Source organism: Drosophila suzukii, chromosome 3 (assembly GCF_043229965.1).
Source record: "Drosophila suzukii chromosome 3, CBGP_Dsuzu_IsoJpt1.0, whole genome shotgun sequence".
NCBI classification, from domain to species: domain Eukaryota; kingdom Metazoa; phylum Arthropoda; class Insecta; order Diptera; family Drosophilidae; genus Drosophila; species Drosophila suzukii.
In genome coordinates, this window is record NC_092082.1 from 3,855,220 (window position 1) to 3,877,188 (window position 21,969).

Below are 21,969 nucleotides of genomic sequence, written 5' to 3' on the forward strand. Positions count from 1 at the left end.
CGGTTTGAGTCCTTGATAGAATCCTATAATTTTAAAGATTGCTTTTTGGAATGTTTAACAACTTTTTATTTCTAATTTATCGTCTGCAGTTTTAGACAAATTTCTATGCTTATGTTGAGATCCGGTTTGTATCGGTTAATTAGCCGCAACAGGTTATACTTTTTCGCCTTTGAGTTGTTCGACTCCAGTTCGTATAAAGTGGAAAGATTGACCAGCAAACTCTCGTTCAGGGATTTCTGGGGATTCAGGTTGATGGCGCGTTCGTACAAGTTTATAGCATCCTTGAGCTTTCCGGCGTACAGAAGACACACTCCCATATTGTTGAGGATCATTGTGTTACCGCTGTCCAAGTGCAGAGCCTTCTGGAATATCACATAGGCCTCGGGAAAATCGTTTTTGGCCACAGCTATTAGCCCCTTATCAACCAGGTCCCTCAGGTCTGGCGATGAGTTTCTAAAAAGGAAAGTATACAAAATAAATCCAAGTTCTTTCGTTTTTAGTCACAACTTACATTTCCCTTAGTCTCCTTGAGACGGCGAACTTTTGTTCTGCTCCAAAGATATCACCGATTTGCAGATAAATGCGTCCCCAAGCGGAGTACAACGAACGCTGGTCCTCCTTGCTCAGGTTTGAGCGCTTTAGAAGGGTTCCCTCCATTATGTCGTCTATCATACCGAATTTCTTCATCTGTAAGAAGTAAGTTTTCACATTTTGATCTGTAAGTACTTTCTCCCCTCAAACTCACCATCAATCCACAGTTGATGATCGAATGCAATACCCTCTCGCATCGCCTTTGCCAAAACTCCTCGGCTGTCTTGTTGCGCAGACTGTTGTAGTGCTCTTTGATCTCCCGGCTGGTAACATGGAGTTCTGAAAGCCTGTCCAAGGCGATGTGTGGTTTGCCCAGGTAAATGGGCAGCTCTGCCAGCAAAAGGCGGAACGAAAAGCAGGCAATGGATCCGCTCTTGCCATTGTACATCTCCGGATAGAAGTCGTAGAAGACGTCGGCGCTCCTGAGCTGGCCAAAGGGTTCTGCTTCTGCATTCAACAGCTCGAACTCGCCCAGTTTGGCGAGGAGGGCGAGGCGCGTGAACCAAAGCTGCAGGGAGTGCGGCGAGTGCTTGGCCGGCTGACCAGATCTCCCATAACCCTGGCCGTAAATGGTCAAAAGGCGGCCAGTTAGATTCACAGCTGTGCGATAGCAACCGGCGTGGATGAGGGTCCTCAATCCGCGCTCGTCCTGGGTGACATCATCGACGCGCAAGATTTTACGGTAGGACAACTCGGCCTCTCCAAGGTGTTGGGTCACAGCTACACTGATGGGATCCGCCTGGAGTGGTAAATGGTAAACAAATGGATAAGTAATTCAGTGAGGGACGGTGACTATTACTTACCAAGTCATTTTGTAGGTGGATGCCCGGCATTATCAGTTTGCCCGACTCGCTTTCCCGGGGCAACTCCCATAGATTTCGCACCTCGTCCGTGACTTTTATGGCGTCCTCACCTGTCTCAGGTGTCTCAACAAATTCAGGTGGCTGGAAAAATCCGGTGAAGGTGTTGGACATCATGTTTGTGCCGGAGCAGGTGTTGTTGCTGCTGGAACCTCCTTCTGCTGGCAAGTCCTTGGACTTGGGTTTGTTCGCCAGCTCATCGAAGAAACTGGGCGGATCGTTCGCAAAATATTCGCTTATTTTATTTGACATGTCTTTTGCAAAAAGGTAGTGTAGTGTACCACTCTGTATTGTGCCACTCACTTCTCATATCGATGTGCACCCTATCGTATGGAGATGCGTAACTAGCTATATTTAGTCAAACACTTTAATTAAACTTTAACTTAAAAAATCGTTGGATATGTTCTGGGCAGCAGCAGTCAGCCAGTCCGGTGCAAATTTGCGGAATTGCTCCCAGCACTCCGGAAAGTTTATAAAAAATAAATATTCGATTATTTTCCAGTTTGCCTATCGATAACTTAATGGAGATGGCACTATCGTTATTGTCACTGTGACTGCGACTGTGACTGGCGCCAACGGAAAAAATTTGAAAATCCGTTGCTTGGTGAAATGTACAAGTAAAATATGGCGGTAAATTAAATTCAATCAAAATACCACTTCCTCATCAACCGACAAACAGAAAAGCCTAGTGTTTCTGCAAAAACTGAAAAAGAGAAGAGTTAAGTTGGAGCATCTGAGCCGAAAATCCGAGGAAAGAAAAGCTTTCTAGGGGCAGCTAAGTTGCACTTCAAAGATGAAGAATTTTAGTGGTACACAAAAAATTGCACACAAGTACATATTACTTTATTCACTAATTTTTAATTAATTTATTACCTCATTTCTTAAATAAAACAACCAAACTTATATTTAGTTAATCGAGTTTATTGATCTACTACCATTTGTTTATTATTAGTATTGTACAATACATAAAGCAAAAATTAGTTTATTCTAAAGCTAACGAAGATGTGCCATTTGATGACCAGTTTTCCATTTGCTTTTGTCCTAACATAAAAACGCATTACGCTTTATTTACACGAAAAAACAGCCTCGCATGGATCGCAGTTTATTGCCCATTGAAAATCGTTTCGGGATAATAGCTTGGGGCATTGAACATGCGCGGGAAGCCATTTCCATCCAATTGGCCCACAGGCAGCACCGACATAATATCACTGAAATGAAAGAAATAACAATGGAAGCTAGAGTGATACTCTTGAAGATTCTTAAAATATGTAACTCTAATGCCAAACAGACTTGTGTAAGACTGCTTAAAATCAATTATTATAATGCCTATATGTAATTCATACTTTTCAAACTTCAGAATTGGATTCAGTGCCAATATACATTTAAGATGGAAGTTTAAAATGAATTATAAAATATTTTAATGGCTGATTATTTTTGGTACTAAAAATAGTACTAAAAGTTCTCATTTTAAAACTATAAAATGTCCATAAAATATCAAAATAATCATTTTTGTAACTCAAAGCCTCCATTTTATACATGTCTCTTGCGATCCCAAGATGGTTCTAGTTATGGAAGTGCGACTGTGTATTTTTTAACAGCTAAAGGAACACATTTACTCCACTTGTGAGTTCGAGTGCGGTATGTGTGCCATGGTGTATGTGCTGCAATTTGACGCCCGTGGAGAGGGGGTGCGATCAAACAGCGGGACCCGGGGTGCGATGAGGGGCACATGCTACACGCATGCGCTGCGTTAGGAGCCGGGCACGTCCCGGGTCCCTTGGCTCTATAAATATGCAGAGGACCGTGCAAGGAGCCGGCCGAAATTGGACATAAAACACGCTCAAGTGGGCGGACTGGACGCACAAGTGCTTTACGGTCACTTACAAACGATTTTTAATGCCAATTCCAAAACAATTGATTATATTCGTTCGGATTTCGAAGTTCGTTCGGTTCTAGGGCGAAACACGCTCAAGTGTTGAATGAATTGTTTTACGAGTTATGAGGAAATGGAAATGAGCATGCCGGAGTTAGGTTTGCCCTTTACCAACCGAGTTTTCAGGCTGGAGTTTACCCAAATTTGAAAAAAAACTAACTACACTCGAAACGGAAACAACTTAGAATTTGGGAGTAGAAAAATGAAGTATAAACCCTCAACTATAAAGAATACTTCCACTTTTAAAAAGTTTTAGTAGCCATCTTTACAAAGTCTCATCAAGTCTTCTTGTAAAAGTATAATCATTTCAAATTTAAAAGAATTATGCTCAGGAAATATGTATTTCTTTTGAAATTTTAATTGTAAATTTCATAAATAATGTCTGAAATCTTTTAGGTCTAATTAATATCTTATAGATGTATTGCCAAATTGAGGTCTTATTTCCCAAAATAACCATAACTTCAATATGTTAATTCAGTTCTGAGTTATTTTTTTCAGTGGTTACTATGTCGTAGGTGTAATTTTTATGCTTTCTAAGCTTTCTGAGTCTGGGTCAACTTACGGTCTCTGCTGGGGCGTGCGATCCCTCTGACGGCGGTTCTTGAACCAATTGGAGACCTGGGTGAGCGTGAGGCCAGTCTTCTTGGCCAGCGTCTTCTTCTCGTCGGGCGTGGGATACCGGTTGGTGAGATAGCAGTCCTTCAGAGCATTCCGCGACTTCTCCTTGAAGCAGTAGACCGTCTCCTCGCCATCCCAGATCGTCTTGGGCAGGGGGTACTTCTTGCGCAGTCGGTACTTGTCCACCGCTCCAAGGGGACGACCGCGCACCTTTTCTGCCTCCTTGTAGTGCGCCTTGAACCAGAGATTCTGCAGGTCGACGTGGTATTTCATCGAGAAGCAGTGCGTCTCCAGCAGGTTGTAGAGCTCGTGGAACTGGCCCAGGTTGTAGGCCACCATGGCGCGGGCCCGCAGGACACTCTCGTTGGTCTTGAAGAATTCGCTGGGCGGCAGGCTGCAGAGGAACGTGGTCAGCTTTTCGATGTCGCCCTTCTGCTGCAGGGCCTCGCACATGCACTGGATCTGTAGAAACGACCATCATTAGAGTGGGTTCTTAAATATTATTTCATATATTATATTATAAGAAACAACTCTTCACCTGATCTGTGGAGAACAGCAGCATTTTGGCATCGGTGGGAAAGTTGCTCACTGCGGACATGTTGTGGACGGCTGTGAGATTGGAGATGAGGTGACCACCACTGCCGGGATTTCCACCCAATCCACCTGCACTCCTCTGCAGGCCACCGCACAAGGAATCCGTCTTGGTGTTCCCATTGAGATCCCCCAGATTGCCACCACTGCCGTTCTCGAATATTATGCTGTTCAGGCTGGGATAGTGGGTGGGCGTGGTCGAGGCGGTGGGCGGCGGCGACTTATCATAGTCGTTGGTGATGTCCTGGAACCGTCGCTCCAGCAGATGATCCTTTTCCGCCCCCTCATAGGGGGCAAATTTATCCAGTTGCAGAACTGTTTTGCAGGACAGGTTTCCACGATAACCTGCAGATTATAACAATGATACGTAAGTTAAATCGGGTGCCTATATTTGTAAGTATATTTTAGATATTATTCATTTGATTATATGTATTAGACGTATAAATTTTATTTATTATGATCATGTACAAAAAATATTATTTCATATAGTTTAGTTTTGGGAATCTAAACTTTTTCTGAGAGATTTTCAATCTGATTACATCTATCTGACACCCCAGATCAGCTCTTTTCTGGTTCTTTCTCACGTGCCATTTCGGTGGTCAATGAAAAGCCCCGCCTTCCCTCGGGGGACCCCTAATTCAGAATGTGACTAATCGAATACCCGACATGACCAAAGCGATCGTCGTCTTTCGACACCTCAGACGGGGACTGTGGATCATATTGAGGCCCGAAAGAGACATCAAGCAAATAAATAAATGCGATATGCTTACATACAAATTTGCACGAGCAAATGTGTGTGGATATGCAGTTGTGAATATGTAAATGTTATAAAACATAATACATTTGATGGTGCATTGCTTAAGCCGAGTTTTCGAATTTCGGATGCCCTTTATATAGATAGAACAGTTCTTTACATAAATATATTCTAAAGGATTTGAAATAAAATGTTAGCTAGGATATAGAATTGTAATTAAATGAAATTTTTTGGTTGGGCAATTATTAAAAATCAGTTTTATATTATAAAACCAATATTTTTAAACCTAAATGTTTTAGGAACATGGCTAAAACCATCGTACGCCTCTATTCGTCTATCTTTGTAAAACTTGTAATAAAAAAGTATTTATAAGAAATTGCTTGCCTACTATTTATAGTTATTAAAAAAGTAGAGCATTTAAAGGATTTATAAAGACCCAATAAATAAATGCAAAGTGAAGGATTAACCTGGGGATACATTTACAAATTTGCATGTAAAGTGAAAATACTGATTTAAAAAGACTGCATAACCCCATCATGCACCCTATACATGCAATCCTCAAAAATGTGTGCTCCTCAGCAGAATAAAAGTCCCAGGCTTTAATTGTTTATGCAGCGCCTCATTGACGCCTCTGTCCCGAAACACGATACTCGCGGTCTTGTCTCTAGACTATTTGCACCGATAAGACTAGACCTAGTTGGATCCGATTTGGATACGAGTATCTGTATCTATACCCATGGCTCTGGTGGCACTCACCACCATTTGGAAGGAAGAGTGATCCGTAGGCCATCGGTGAACTGAGGTTGTCCTGCTGGACAGCCGAGTGATCCGAGGATGTGCCGCCGGAACTGGTGGAATCCAAGTCCCCGCTAATGGAGACCGATAGATTGTTGGCATCCATGTTCTTCTCAAACATTATGCAGCAGTCTTACTGAACAATTTTCAGTTTGTATTGGTTTAGTTGCTAATTTAATTTATTTAGTTTATCGTTTTGGTTAACAATTATTGCAATATCAATAAAACATGTTTACTTTTTTATAGTTTACTTTTTATTTCACTAGTTTCATCACCTTTTTCTTTTTTGAAAAAAATGTATTTTACAAACTCCGAGGAAGGTTAACTATTTGTTCAATTGCTTTAATTTTTGTATCTAAATGACTTTTACAAGATTTTGCCACCTTAAGATATTTTTGAATCACTGAACCAATCTTAGTTTATTTATATTTAAAATCTGGAAGCTTGAATAAGGATTTTTTAATAAAAGCACTTATGTTATATTTTAATTCATTATTTATAATTTATTATTTATAAATTTTGTAACTATTTGGCATGGTTATTAATTTTGTATTGACATGTTGTTTCCATTAGTTTCACAATTTTTTCACAGAAGTAATTATATTTATTGAACCACTTTTTATTTATTTATATTTATTTGGGGAGCGATTGCTTCCTCGCGACTTTACTCGTCCGCTCTTCAAACTCGACTGCAAGCCAAAGAAAACTGCATTCCAGGGGTGTGTTTCGTTCCATTCCGTTCCCGTTTCGCTTTCGATGGGATGGCCACCGTTAACTGGTTGCAATCTGGCCAATTTAGGGGTGGTTCCGTTTCCGTTTTTCGCCTTCGGGCGGTGGGCGTGACCCTTGGCAGCCATTTTGTCCCATTATCTCCCAGTTGTGATAACTTTTTTCGCATTGTGCTCTCTTTTGTTTCTGTTGTTGCTATCTAGGGGCAGATTAGGGTCTTGGATTTGGAAACATCATGACCTCATTAGCGTTTTTGAGGGTGTCTAATGAATGCCCGTGTGCTGTTTCTTGGAATTTACATCGGATTTCCATGGCATTGCCTAATTTGGCGAGGTGTTAAGAGTTCTCTTTACACAGAATAGCTTCAATCGGAACCTTAGACTTTAAAGCACACATGGTTTTACTTAATTAACTTAAATTTAAAAGAATAAGTAATATTTAGCTAATATGTAATTTTTAGGTTAAGTATATTCAAATATTTTAAGTCTATGTATTTACTTCAGAATAAAAACATTGTTTAAAATATTAAAACTATTATTTGTAATAATTCTGTTTGAACATTTTCATGGGTCAATATTTTTTACTTTTATAAAAAAATCTATAAAATATCTTTGTTAATTTTCAGCAATTTTGAACTGGAAATATTCGTCTATGTATGCAATAGGTATAAAGTCAGACGCGATGCAATTTGACGCTCGGCTGAGGCTGGGATTGGGAAAATTCCTTCTGCTGCTCATCTAATGGGATCAAATTTCAATTACAAAACGCTCCTCTCGACTGCATTCAACGCGAAATGAAATGGTGTGATGGAATAAAATGAAATAAAAGTGACATGACAAAGGTGACAATCCACAAAAAGGCCAAACAATTGCGTTGCCCCAGGAACAGGAATAGAATTAGGAACAGAAACAGGAGCACTCCTCGGATTCTGTTTGTTGTCGATGGGAATTCATTAAGCGGCAAATTGGGAGGGTTGACGATATCGTCACACTCGCAAATCCCCTCGAAACACAGTCCCAAAAACCCAGATTTGTCACAGACAACATCATCAGCACCCCGAACCTTATTACAACTTTATAACCCCTCTGTTCTCATCATGGGATCGCTTAGAGGCACAGGTGTTGAAGGTTATTCCAGATTAGGGCTACTTTTTTGGGGCTTATTCAATTTTATTTGTTCCTGCACTTATCAGATTACCACAACCTTGAAGTAAAATAATATAGAAAATAAAGGTGTAAAATTGTTTTTAAAGGTATATATAAGGTATATTAATTTTTATATAAGTATAATGATGCTAATAATAATATTATAATAATTATAAATTGTTTTTATAAAAGCAGTATTTTTTTATCACGTTGGATAATTTTGAAACACAAAATAAATTTAATTTAAACATTATGATGTATATCAAACATATGGCTTTACATTTTGTATATTTTATAAAACACCTAGGGTTATTTAACCCATTTTTCCTTCCACTTCCCGTTGCGTAGCAACACCCTTTGCAGAGGTGTGCCCTCTAATTGACCGCAGTGAAAGGATTGTAATCTCAGCCGAACTAATTCCATTATTAAAATCACGTGGCAGGACTTAGGGCTCGCATGCAAGCTGTCAGGCTAAATCAAACGAAGCTTTATTTTTCCGATTTTAAGCTTCGTGCAAACGCGTCTTTTGGTTCCCACACTATCGTGTTTAGCTGAGCCAAGCTGAATTTTTCCTCAGACCTCTGGTGTCTGTTTCTTAAATATTGCAAGCGCATGAATGCAATTCGCATTGGACCAGTTAAGCATTCTCCCTCTTTGAGATAAGAAATAATAAAAAATACTAAGATAAGGAATCTAAATAATAGAAATAATTAATTTATTATGAATTTTAGGCAGGAAAAATTAACTAGATAATAACATATCATATGATTACCGATAGTTATAAATATATTTTAAAGATAACGAAAATGATATTGCATTGCAATTTGTTTCAACGTAGTTTACGACAAAATATTCATATAAAAATAAATCAGATACGGCAGCGTTTTAAGTATCCTTTAAATTTGCAGATATCTCAAGACATCCTAATCCGCACATCCTACAGCTACAAGTACTTCCTGGCTAATACATTTTAAGTAGCTCTTCTCGCATTTCCTTTTTTTGCATCATCCAGCATTATAATACCCCAAAAATACGCAGAATTTTCAAGCACGTTGCGATAATCTTGACTGTTACTCAATTTTCCATACCGAGATCTACAAAGTTCCTTTAAAATGTCTCCATTTACTGGTAACTTCTTGCATAACCATTTGTGGCTGGCCAGCCCATCGTTTTTCAATAGTGTTTGAATGGTTTTCCATTGTAGTCTATTGTCACCCCGTCGACGTTCAACAAATTACTTAACTTCTCGCAAAAAGAGACAGGACACTGGTATATTTAGCAAACGTCATCATCCCAGTAGGAGAAAAACCTGCTCGGTTAATCCCGAAACTCCAGTTCCAGGCCAGAAAATAGAGCAGCCCCGAAAACAGAAACAGCTTACCATCTGTAATCCCAAAATTCCCAACAAAGCGTTTTGTAAGGTGTCACCTTGTCGCTATTGCAATTCTGTCTGCTCCCATTCATGAGGAGGATTCCCTTATCCGCCTGTCGATCACACAATAATGGGCCAACCGGGGATTATGTGTGGGACAGTTTTGTCTGGCGATGCCAAATGATTTTCGCACCTTTAGCTCGAAAATGTTTTGGGCATTACGCGAGGAACACAAAGGTGTTTATAGGGACATCAAAAGGACAATCCAATTAATAACATTCGCAAATATTGCATATTTTTCAAGCTGAATAAAACATATAAATCCATAATGACATTTAAAAATGGTAAACTAATTTTAAGTATAAACCAGTAGTAGAAAGCAGAAAGAATTTAAACTTTACCATTTGTTCGTATAGGAATTTTTTAAAATTTTTTAAAAATTGTTTTAATACTTTTTAAGCTAAAAACGTAAAAAAAATTATAACAAAGTTAAAAAAATTTCTCTGAATAATAATTAAAATGATTTTTCAATTATTTCAGAAAAAAAAAATGTAATTGAATTTAATATGTTCCTTAAAAACCCACAAAAATGTTTTTTACTGCCAACAAAAAATTAAATTTTCCTACGATTACTTTTTATTGCTGGTTTTTAATAATAAGTTTTTAATATTTATAATAAGTAATACATTTTGTTTTTTCTACTATTCCTTTCAACTTCAATAACTTAAAATTAGCTTGATATAACCGCGACAAAAATATATTTTTGGAGACATCCATAATCAAATTAGTCTTCCTCAGAAACACGAAAGGCGGAAAACAATTTTCATTTTCCCCTGCCACTTAGTAACGCAAATCAATCAATGCTGGGCGAGTTTCCTTCGGTAATTTCGAACATATGCCGAGATACTCGAAACACCCAAACAATTTCCACAGCTAATTGGACGGACAGAGGGCCTATGAGTCCGTTTCCCCATTCAGAACTCAGAAAGGGGTGCACTGTAAGACGATCCTTAGTTGGCAACCAGCTCATTATTCTCATTAATGAAAGCTCCGCTGGTGTTTCCTTTCTCCACTGAACCGATAAACAAGAAACTACAACTTTTCCACTTAATACTCCTCAGCTATTTGTACACAAACGGTACCTGCCAAGATTTGAATATGATAATTGATTGCAGTGTTTACCTTCTGAATGGGTATTCCATCGAAAACGAAGAACTTCTCTAGAACGGCAACCAAATCCCCTGATAGCCATCATTGCAGATCAGTTTTATTGATTTCTATTTGCCAAATATAATGAGTAGGGTTCCTAAGACATTTTTTAGTCAGAAAGAAAGAAGGTGAAAGGATGTTGAGGAGATAAAATCAGGAAACCATTCATAACTTGGTTTTTTCAAATAATACCTGAAATCGACGGGTGTTTCTGATTTAAAAAACATAGAAATTTCTGGGATAAGTATTTTAAATGCACACATTTTTGGATTTTTGTATTAATAATTGTATAGTTTTATTAAAAATGTATCTTTAAAACATTTTTAACTTAGGATTTAACTTAATTTTATTACATCAAAAGCCACGAACCTTAAAAAACCTTGTACCCTTTTTTACTTTCTATACTTTAAACCCCTTTCGTCTGACACCCAAAAAAATGTTTTAACCCAAAATTGTAAACTTATTAACCACAACGAAAGAAAATTCCCGAGAGACACAATTAGTGGGTTTTTCACTTTTTTGTTTCGGACATATGCTTTCCCCGTGCCGCAAAATGAGCAAATAAATCATAAATGTTGCATTCAGCGTAATTGAGCCCAAACTTACCCCTAAGTTGTCCAAGGGGCAGGGGTGTGTCACCATGACTACACTTCGGTGAAACAAGAAAAACAATGTAATCCGAGCTGGATTTTGGAATGTGCGTAATGTTGTGTGGGGATTTCGGATGAGAAGGGGAAGTTGGTGGGAGAACTTGTTGAGATTTTAGGGGTTGCAAGAGCTCCGCCCCTCTAATGAAACGAGTGGAACAGAACCGAACAGAAAATACAATGGGAATGGAACAATATTTTCTAAAACGAATTTAATAAGGGAAGTCATTTAAACTGGGGATTTACGCGGTAAAAAAAATTTGTAGGTACTTATTTTCAAAAAAACTAATCTGAAATTGAAAATAAAAAAAACAATATAATATAGCCAGGGATTTTTTATAGTATTGTATACTAACCTATTCATTTTTCGGAACTATAAATCAATATTTGAATTTAAAGAACAAAGTTAAAACATTTATTTAAATTTAACAAGATAACACAACAGAAACCAAACAATATAAATTTAACAAAGTAACAAGAACAAAACTCAAACATCCTTGGCCAGCTTATGGATCTGTCGGTAGTTGACATCCACCATTCGTAAGCTGCTGCCCACGGTGGCCAGTGGTTTCATGAAGTTATTCAGGGTATTGGCCACCGGTTCGAGGATGTCCCTCACAGAGCACAAGATGTTGTATAGGAAAATCAAAGGCGGCTGGAGGAAGCCATTGAAGAGCATGGTCAGGAAGGGTTTCAGCATGTAGTCCGAAGTCATGTGGAGCAGTCCCACGAGCAGGGTGTTCACCAGGGAGTACAGAACGAATCGATAGCTCTGCAGGATGAAGGCGACCACAAAGGCCACGGCGATGTGGAGCAACCCAAAGAGCTCCGCCCAGAAGTGGGTGGCATAGGTGGTGGCCCGATCCGCCAGGACAATGGAATTGATCTTCGGATGGGTGTCCGTAGTGCTCAGATAATCGGCGCATCCGTGCTCGAAGGGATAGATCCCAATGCAGGTATGCCGGCTGGCTTCCTTGCGATTCCACTGAGGCTCTGGCAGATCGTCAATAATGGATTTCTGGTTCGGCGGCTGGCACTGGCACATCTTGTCCAGCGATTCGACCAATCGGGCCAGGAAACCTCCTTTATGTTTCGGCACCTGCGAGGCTTTGTGGGACTTGGAACGTCTCTTTACCTTGGGTGCCGATTTCGTTGGCACAATCACATGGGGACGCCTCTTGGAGTAACGCTGGAACTCGATCCTATGGGGCTTGAGCTTCGACTGATTCAGTATACTCTTATCCGGTTCGGCGTGCATCTCGTATAGGGTGTGCGGGGAGCTACCAGAAGCGGTGGACTCGGTCGCCTCACCACGCCTCGCATCCTTGAACATGTTGTACTGCGTCTGACTGTTCTGGTAAACATCCGAATCGCTGGAGAAGTTCATCCGCGGCAGTATCTTCTTCAGCGGGGATTGCATCTTGGCCGTAACGCCCACGTGATTTACTTTGATCAGGTTGGACTTGGAGGTGGAGCAGTGGGGATCGGTTGACTCTGACATTGCAATTTGATATTCTTAACTATTGTTCATACTCTGTCAAATCCAACTGACATTTATTTCGGAAAGTTTCCTTGGAAAATGATTAAAGATATTAGATCTGTTATTTTAAGTTGTGCTCCGTTGATCTCATGAATTCACGCAAAGGTTATCCCGAACAATGATGTTATCCTCTTAATCTAGAGTATTCGGAATTTGATGTATTTAAGATATATGAAGATCTCTAGATCCTCCAAAATAGCCCTTGACTATAATATATCGTAATCCTGAAGCAGGAACTAAATTAAGTTGAAAGCTAAAAAAATGGTTGTGATGTTATAAAAATACTCAGTTATAAAAACCTTATTTGTATAACCCACGAAATTTATCTTGATAGCATACAGAATATTGTCTTTGATCCTTAAAATATTTCAACACTATATTTCCGTAAAATGAAACAACCTTATTCTCTTTTTAAAATAATGTTTTATTATTCTTTAATTCGACCTTTATATAATTAAATTTATGACAATTAGATATTTTATAAGTAAATTATAAGTTTATATATTAACAGCTGAAATTCAAAAATTCAGGAAATAAACGTTTTAGGTACACCCTAATTGGTTTGAAGCTTTGCTAAGAATGTATCAAAGTTCTCAACCAATGCAGTATATTTCTGGTATATTTTAGTGCCCTTCGTCAATGATATTTTTAACCGGTTTGCAAACGGTCACTCCCGATTATCCGGAAAAAAATAGGAAAACTGTAATTTGGGGCCATAATTAATTCATATTACACGCTTTTAGCCAAATCTAGAAATCAAAAGCAGCCGGAATGTTCGCCGGAGCCTGGCGCAGCGTGGCCACCACAGTGGAGTCCCAGTTGACCGCCACCTACTTCCGAGGTTCGTCAGGCAGTCTGCGATTGCTGCGGATTCCTCAAGCGGATTCCCCTGGTTTTGGAGCAATGCGAAGACGATTTCTGGCTGTGCCCGTCCGTACAAGTCTCGTCAACCGTAATCTATCCGTACATATGTGTTTAATCTAATCTCTTCTACCCCGCTGCATTTCCATTTATCGTTGCCTGTTGTCCGTTTTTTTTTTTTTTTTGTTATTTGTCAATCTAAAAGTCAAAATGCTATCTCATTTCAGTGCAAAAACTGCGCAAAGTCGGACTGAGAGGCATGCATAGCACATTGGAGGACGTCAAGCTAGAGGGCATGGAGATCAAGATCCTGCCGGCCCTGCAGGACAACTATATGTATCTGATTGTGGACACAAAGACGCGCGAGGCGGCCGTCGTGGATCCCGTGGAGCCGGAACTGGTCATCAAGACGGTGCAGGAGGAGCAGCTGACCCTCAGCAAGGTGCTGACCACCCACCATCACTGGGATCATGCCGGCGGCAATGAGAAGTTGGTCAAGCTGTGGGATGGGAAGCAGCTGGATGTCTATGGTGGCGATGACAGGATCGGCGCCTTGAATCAGAAGGTCCAGCAGGACGACACCTTCACCATTGGCAGCCTCAACGTCAAGTGTCTGTCCACACCGTGCCACACCACTGGGCACATTTGCTACCATGTCACAGCGCAAGAAGGCAGTGGCGGTGAGGGAGCCGTCTTCACCGGTGACACCCTTTTCCAGGGCGGATGCGGACGCTTCTTTGAGGGCACTCCCGAGGAAATGTACGAGGCCCTCTGCACCAAGCTCTCTGCCCTGCCCGATGGCACAAAGGTGTTCTGCGGCCACGAATACACGCTGCAGAACATGAGCTTCGCCCGGCACGTGGAGCCGGACAACGAGGTCATCCAGCAGAGGATTGAGTGGGCCAAACACCGTCGCGCATCGCAGGATCCCACTGTTCCCTCGACCATTGGCGAGGAGAAGTCCTGGAATCCCTTCATGCGCGTTCACGAGGCCACGGTGCAAAAGCACGCCGGCGGAGCCACCGATCCCATCGTCACCATGGGCAAGCTGCGCAAGGAGAAGGACAACTTCAAGGCCTAATCCTTTCTTTTAATGATTTTGAAACATGTGATTTAATATTGGATTTAATGGTTAATAAAATTAATGGTATTTGTGAAGGTCAGAGTTCGTTTTTTTCAAGTTTTCGAAAAAAGTCCTATCGACATCCTATAATAATCTTCAGATTTGTAATGTATTTTAATGAATTTTAATTGTATAAATTTGAATTTCAACGGTTTTGCCTTATCCGCAAAGATCGTTTTAAGCGTTAGTATTTTATTTTCTAGTATTTTTCAAAATGCTCTGCCAACGATCTGGCAGCACCGTTTTGCCGTTCACACAAAAATGGCGGCGTCTGTCCAATGGGATTTCAAACTAAAAACAAATTTAACAGCGCCATGAATGCAAACAATCGCCGAAGTTCCGTGGGTTTTTGCAAACAAATAAAGACAATAAGCTTACTAATAGTTATTTGAACATATTTGCAGTTGCGCAAGGCGGCGCCTGTGGAAGATGATGCCACAACAACAAATCAAGCGACGGTCAAACAACAAATCAAGCGACGCATCAGTTTCAGTGGCAAGAAGTTCGTGAGGTAAGTACAGTATGGGAATCCAGTCGCTATAAAGATGATTTATGCCTCTTTGTGTAGGGAATTTGTCAACACCAAGGAGACCAACAACTGGGACGACTCGTACGAGGTGTCCGAACACAATGCGGAGGACAGCACGGGATCCAGATCCGTAGCAGGATCAGGATCACTACCGAGAGTTTCACAAGATGCGGACAAGGAGAACGTTCCTTTGCCCGGCCATCATGAACGAAGCGTCACCGACTCCACCCTAAATTTGCAGACCAGCGTGGATGTCACCATGCTGCCCGGCGAGCCGAGGATCTCATCATCCCGGAACGCCAACAACACCACCTCCATCTGTCTGTCCTCCGAGGAGCGAAAGGCGCTGCAGAGCAGCCTCTACGATCACCGGGCAATGGACAAGACCTATGATCTGATGTCGCAATCGCTGATTACCCGCATCCAAAGCCAAACCAGCCATTTTGAGGATCCCTCATTCGAACAGCCACCCATCGAAAGGGGAAAAAGTGTGAATACCCCAGTGGCCAAGGGCATAAGCGACTCCTTCATGGACATCACGCCATTGGGATTCGCTGTTCCGGCTCCTACTCCTGCTCCCGCTGTTTCTGCTCCCACTGTTCCTGCTCTTGCTCCTGTTCCCGCTCCTGTTAATCCGCCAGCACAGCAGAGTTTCATGGATCTGGAAGACGACAGCATAATGCGGGAAATGCGCGAGTTCACCAAGAAGGAGAAGAAGACTCCGGTGCAGAAATCGCTTTTCATGGATATAGAGGAGGCGGCAAGGGAGATAAAGAATAAAACACAACATGGACCAGTTGATATATCCTTCGATTGCCCTTTAAATGGTTAGTTCTATGTTTTCCTTTCTGACACATATTTGCACGACTATATTAGAAAGGAATGTTTAAAAAACCAGCTTCTAACATTCGATTAACATGAACTGCTTTATTTTTCAGTATCCGAGGACCGGGATCGCTCGCCGTCGAACTCCTTTGAGAGCAACAATAGCACCATCAACTTCATGAAGGATGAGTCCATGCTCATACCATTCGACATGATCTCGGGGAAAAACATTAGTAGGAAACTCAATTTTCGCCAACTGAACGATGAGCTGGAGGCGGGAAAGATTCAGTTGTTTCCAAATGGTCCAAAAACGCCCACAACAGATCGGAAGACAACGAAAAATCGATTTTGGCAAGGTCTGGAAGGGGAAGATAGTAGCCCGCGAAAGGATATAAGAAGCATAAAGCCACGGGCAATGTTGAACTTCAGCGAGAATATGACCATGTCGCCGGCGCCAACAAGTCCAATTCGAAAAGAAAAAGATAAACTTAAGGTGATGGATGACAAGCGGAAATATCGACTTTCCCAGGCGGATGAGATGATGCTGGACAACACAAATTTCTTGGCCCATGCGAAATTGGGGGATGAGACTCAGTCGAGAAATAACTCCAAGAACTCTACGAGACGGGAGACAACCTATGACAATTCCGAGTTGAATTTGGAATATCCCATAAACAGTCATAGCTTTCATCCCATTCCGAGCTCCAAGCCTCGACAGACTATTTGCAAAGCTGAGGAAATGCAGCAGGATCAGTTAGATTTGCCTGCTATTTCGGGTGTGAATGCCGTTCCCCCACGTCGCACTTTACACCTCAATGAATCCATGGATCAGGAAGCCACCAAGTCTATGCACGTGAGGAAGGAGATTGCGGTGACCACGGAGCAGACTGTCTATGAAAAATCTACAACTAGCCAGGAGAACGCTAGGAAAGGCACCGTTTGGGCCTGCACTAAAGCCAAGCGAAGGGAGACCCTTTTGTTGCAGGAAAGCATGGACATCACCAGTCCTTGCAAGGATCTACATTTGGAACCCACATCTGCTCCTGCCGTCAATGTCCAACCCAAAGCTAATCACACTCTTTATTTAGCAGAACCTTTGGAAGAAGAGGAAGTCAACAGAAGCGAAATATTTCCTCTAACAAATGTAGCCCAAAAGGAAATCAAATCCAAACCGAGACAAACTATGTTATTGGAGGAACCCATGGATGAGAGCAGGGATATGATGGATCAACCTGTCTATAATTCGAAAAGAAAAACACTCCACTTGGCGGAACCTCTGGAGGAGGAGGAAGTCATACCAGACAGGCTTTTACCTACGAAAACCTTTCCGCATCAAGAACAGAAATCCAAAGCCAGGCAAACTCTACTGTTAGAGGAACCCATGGAAGAGGAAATGTTCAATAATGAAAAAGAGCCGGTAATTTGCGATGCAAAAAGAAAAACACTTCATTTAGCTGAACCTTTTGAAGAAGATAAAACAATCCCAGTTAAGAACATCTTGTCGAATCAAGGAAATAAATCAAAAGCTAGGCAAACTCTTCTGTTAGAAGAACCCATGGAAGAGGAACCGGCTTTTGGAGATCCTTTTGGAGCAGAGAACTTAATGACTCTCACCAAATCCAGAAAAACCCTAACTACAACAGAATCTATCGAGGAGGACAGTTGCGTTCCGATGCTCAAGAATAAGTCAATAGTAACGCAAAAAACAATTGATAGATCAACTGCACCGCAGCGACAAAAATCAAGGCACACTCTTATAATGTCTGAGCCCATTGAAGAAGAACAAGTTGCACCCATTCAGTGCCAAGAACAGTCCCGCTTGAAATCAAGAAGCACTGTTCTTCTCCACGAGCCTGTTCAGGAGGATTTTGTACCCGGAAAGGATGATAATTCAGTTGGACTGAAGTCAAGGCAAACGCTTATCATGTCAGAACCCATTGAAGAAGATGTAGAACAGCCACGACCTGAATCCTTTAGCATATTCATGGATAGTCAGTGTGACGATAAGTTGCAAACCAAAAAAGCGGACGAACATGTGTGTAAGCTAAAACCCATAGATCAAACTAAGGAACCATTAACCGAGGTGGGACATAAAAACACATCATCTAATAGGTCCTTAAGATCAGGGTCAACTCTTCGAATGACGGAACCCATAGAATATACTCATAAGTCTATCGCTCATAAAAATGACCAGTCTCATTATAAGTCAAGAAATACTAAGTTAATGGAAGAATCTTTTGGAGAAATGACAATTAAAAGTGGTAGTCGGCCATCCAAATCTCGCCAAACCATCCTTACGGCAGAGCCCATAGAGGAAGATGAGGAAATATATAAATCTATGGCTAACAATAATGAACCGTCTAAGTTAATGTCAAATCGAACTAAGCTTATAGAAGAGTCCATTATGGAAATTGAATCTGAAGAACCTGTTCAGCCATCCAAGCCTCGTCAAACTCTCCTTGGGGCGGAAGATGAGGAAATATATAAGTCTATGGCTAACAATAATGATCAGTCTAAGTTAATGTCAAACCGCACTAAGTTTATGGCAGAATCCATTATGGAAATTGTATCTGAAAACCCTGTCCAGCCATCCAAGCCTCGTCAAACTCTCCTTGTGGCCGAACCCATAAAGGAAGATGAGGAAGTTCATAAGAAGCCAAAAGATCACATGATCACTCATTTTGTCGAGGGTTCTATGCAGCAGACGACAACTAAAGTGAATGACCAAAGAAGGCGTCAGACGCTTGTTAATGCCGAACCCATAGAAGAGGATTTGGAGCTCCTTAACCCAATGAAAAATTCTATGGACCAGTCATTGCTAAAATCTAGACTTACTGACCAAACATCTAAGAGTCGATCTTCTAAATCAAGACACACGCTTGTTATGGCGGAGCCCATAGAGGAAGATTCTGAGCCTGTTAAACCAAGAAATCATCATAGGAGCCAGCATCACCAGAAACCCAGAAATACTCTGGTCACCCATGAACCCATTCAGGAAGACATTGTAGCCGGAGTGGAGGAAAATTCCCTTAGGCCCCTGATATCCAAGCACAGGAAGACAATTATTATGGCAGAACCCATTAAAGAAGATACAAGTGTCTATAATAAAAGCAAGACAAGTAACAGCAGTGAGTATCATTTGGAAAGTAAAAATACAAGCAACTCTAGAGGAAATACGACGTCCAAATCGAGACAAACGTTGCTTATTCCGGAACCCATTGAGGAGGATGATATTTCATTTGGTAACTATCGAGAAACCAAAAATGTGGCAGGAACTACGCTCCCTTCGGCAGAGAATGAGAATTTAAGGAAGACAAGAAGTACTCTTGTTCGCGCCCAATCCATTGAAATTGAAAAGGACACGATTCCTACAGCCCAGTCCCCCAGAAGACATACTTTGCTTTTATCAGAACCCATGGATGAAGATGAGGAATTACCTGCGCACAATTACCCCACAAATGAAGAGCAACTTCCTGAAAAACCAAAAAAAGGCGTTTTAAATGCTCTCAAGGATACTACTTTTGGAAACTCCTTGGAAAGGGAAGAGGGAGCGATTCCTTCCAAAGCTAAAGCCCTTCAAACCATGCTTATCACCCCCGTGCCCAATACCAGGATATTATCAAGAATTAGTCAATTCACCACCTACACGCCAGGAATGTCCTTGACTGAGTTCGAGGATCAGGAAGAGATGAGCAAGATACCGATTCCCGAAAAAAAGAGAAAACAATTTTCTACGTATCAGCCGCAGCAGATGGAATTGGTGGGGGATGCCTCCGGGATTGGAACTCCATTGCGCCACGCCCAGCTGAAGCGCCTGCCTTTGCATCTCACACCTAATCTTCCAGAGTCCAAAAAACGCCATACACATCTGTTTACGGATAGCAACATGGATATTACAATGGAGGAGGAGCAAGAAGGTGCCTGGGGGACGACAAAACCAATGTTGGAGGCAGGCACTATTAAATGCCGCAGGACCTACACGGTAAATCCAATGGACGCATCGGTGCAGGCCTTAAGGGATTATCATCCTGCCATAAACGAGCTGAATAAGAAGAGCTCTCTAGATATGCTGGAGTTACCACAAAAGTTGGAGTATAACACAGATCTGGATGATAAGCCCATAACTATTTCGGATGTGACCAATTACTTTCAGCAGCAGAAAGAGGAGCAGCGCAGATCTAGCGAAAGGGAGAGCGCAGGGTCCAACGACAGAACTTTTAAGAGCTATGCTGCCACGAACTTGAAATTCATCAATCTGACCGGGAACACCACCACGTTTGCAGCCGCTCAGGATGCGGATGGGGAGCAGAAGGAGCAATCCATTGAAATAGACAACGTACGGCTTAGCCTGGTTTCCACGCTGGCCGAGGAAACGGACGACGAGGGTGTGGAGGAGGAGGAGTGCCAAGAGGAGCATCCACCAAAAACTGAACTCTGTGAGGATCAGCCAGTCGTTATTGCCGGCAGCAGCCGCTCCTGCAAGAAGTGCACAAATTGCAATCAATCCTTAAGCGAAACGAAGCTAAGTAACGACTCCTTCGTCCTGCCACACAAGAAACTGTGGGACTTTTCAAGGCAACAACAGCGGTTGCGGATCATTAGGCAGAAACCCACAATGAAGGAGGTCAACCTGTACTGGGAGCTCGAGGAGCAGACCCGCATGTCGAGGTGCCACGAAACAGACGATTCCATGGATCAATCGAGAGTAGAGGAGGAGCCAACGCCATGGGACAAAGCGGCGCTTTTAGATCTGTGCAAGATGTAAGAACCGGTCAATATGTAAATTATAAACATTTAACTAAATGCTTTATCTTTTATCTAGACGAACTGGTCCACCGAAGGCTACAGACAAGCCCACGGAATCCTTCTTTGAATGCCTCAAATGTTTGCTGGCCGAGCAGCAGCCAAACTGGATCTTTGACTTCCAACGCAAGATATCCCAGCAAATGATATTTTACCACCGCCTGGTGACCACTTTTCGAATTGTGGTCAACTACAAAATCGAGGACATGGCGGAAGAGTCTGCCATTAGTGTGTGCTCCATTGAGTTGGACAACGAGGTGACCACTCGAAAAGACCACTGGACATCGGGCGAGCACTTTTTGAACTTTCAACTGAGTCTCAGACTGCCGCTCAATCTTACCGAAGCCATTGAAGGCAGCGATGAGACAGCTTTTCTGAAGTTCCTCAAACATATTGATCAGAAAATTGTGGAGATCAAGCAAACGTTCCATAGTCTTCTGACCGTTTTAACGGAGAAGAGGGCGAGGCTCCTAAGGTGAGCAGCATTTTTGTTTAATACTTATTGGAACTTATTCCTATTAGGTTTTAAAGTAGCATTTTAAATCGGGCATGAAAATAACACTAAAAAAAACTGTGTTATTTTATTAATCAGTTATTGAACTTTTCCCCTTTTCAGAGAAGCGAATCATACTATTGTAAAAAAGATTGTGCGGAAATGTATAGAGGACGAACCGCTTGTGCGTCTGGAGAAGACGAGTTTCGTGATTGATGTTTCAAATATCGAGGAAGTGTCCTTCATGGACATCCTGCGCCCCGAACTGCATCTCTTCAATGAAAACATTCAGTATCTGCCAAAGGGAATTGCTTTCCTGGAAGCATTTCTTGCCGACCCCGAGCAGTACCTTAAAAAATAAATATGTAGAATTTATATTTAGAACACCTTATTTTACTACTTGTATAAATTTAAAATAAATACGTTCTTTTTACCAAATATATACCAATATATAACTGCTAATCGTCGGGTTTTCAATTACTCAGTAAATATATTACTACCAGTTTGATTGACTTTAAAAGTTAAAGTTCTTAACAAACCCCAAAATATAG

General features: G+C 41.4%; 5 protein-coding genes across 8 annotated transcripts; 2 read left to right on the forward strand and 3 right to left on the reverse strand.

Moving 5' to 3' along the window:
* Window positions 1-42: 42 nt before the first annotated feature.
* Window positions 43-1,804, reverse strand: LOC108012838 (trafficking protein particle complex subunit 12). The gene is made up of 4 exons (XM_017078305.4): window positions 1,395-1,804; window positions 746-1,330; window positions 512-687; window positions 43-453 (listed from the first exon to the last, which is right to left on the reverse strand). The coding sequence occupies exons 1-4, from the start codon at window positions 1,701-1,703 to the stop codon at window positions 72-74; spliced, it is 1,452 nt and encodes a 483-aa protein (XP_016933794.2). The 5' UTR covers window positions 1,704-1,804; the 3' UTR covers window positions 43-71.
* A 547-nt stretch (window positions 1,805-2,351) lies between these two features.
* Six4 (homeobox protein six4) lies at window positions 2,352-6,371 on the reverse strand. The gene is made up of 4 exons (XM_017078006.4): window positions 6,104-6,371; window positions 4,541-4,938; window positions 3,947-4,464; window positions 2,352-2,659 (listed from the first exon to the last, which is right to left on the reverse strand). Exons 1-4 carry the CDS (start codon window positions 6,261-6,263, stop codon window positions 2,554-2,556), a joined length of 1,182 nt encoding a protein of 393 aa, XP_016933495.2. The 5' UTR covers window positions 6,264-6,371; the 3' UTR covers window positions 2,352-2,553.
* A 5,310-nt stretch (window positions 6,372-11,681) lies between these two features.
* LOC108012726 (uncharacterized) lies at window positions 11,682-12,818 on the reverse strand. The gene has a single exon (XM_017078158.3). It carries the CDS (start codon window positions 12,743-12,745, stop codon window positions 11,732-11,734), a length of 1,014 nt encoding a protein of 337 aa, XP_016933647.2. The 5' UTR covers window positions 12,746-12,818; the 3' UTR covers window positions 11,682-11,731.
* Window positions 12,819-13,415: 597 nt separating this feature from the next.
* tzn (tenzing norgay) lies at window positions 13,416-14,808 on the forward strand. 4 transcript variants are annotated; one of them, XM_017077871.4, is made up of 2 exons: window positions 13,416-13,486; window positions 13,873-14,808. In XM_017077871.4, exon 2 carries the CDS (start codon window positions 13,905-13,907, stop codon window positions 14,724-14,726), a length of 822 nt encoding a protein of 273 aa, XP_016933360.2. In that variant the 5' UTR covers window positions 13,416-13,486; window positions 13,873-13,904; the 3' UTR covers window positions 14,727-14,808. The 4 variants fall into 4 exon arrangements, with proteins under 4 accessions (XP_016933360.2, XP_016933358.2, XP_016933359.2 ...); XM_017077869.4 differs by having other exon boundaries at window positions 13,480-13,736; XM_017077870.4 differs by having other exon boundaries at window positions 13,484-13,625.
* Window positions 14,809-15,000: 192 nt separating this feature from the next.
* Spc105R (Spc105-related) lies at window positions 15,001-21,880 on the forward strand. Its single transcript, XM_065864170.2, has 6 exons — window positions 15,001-15,109; window positions 15,173-15,279; window positions 15,337-16,124; window positions 16,236-20,883; window positions 20,945-21,400; window positions 21,542-21,880. The coding sequence occupies exons 1-6, from the start codon at window positions 15,083-15,085 to the stop codon at window positions 21,777-21,779; spliced, it is 6,264 nt and encodes a 2,087-aa protein (XP_065720242.2). The 5' UTR covers window positions 15,001-15,082; the 3' UTR covers window positions 21,780-21,880.
* Window positions 21,881-21,969: the final 89 nt, after the last annotated feature.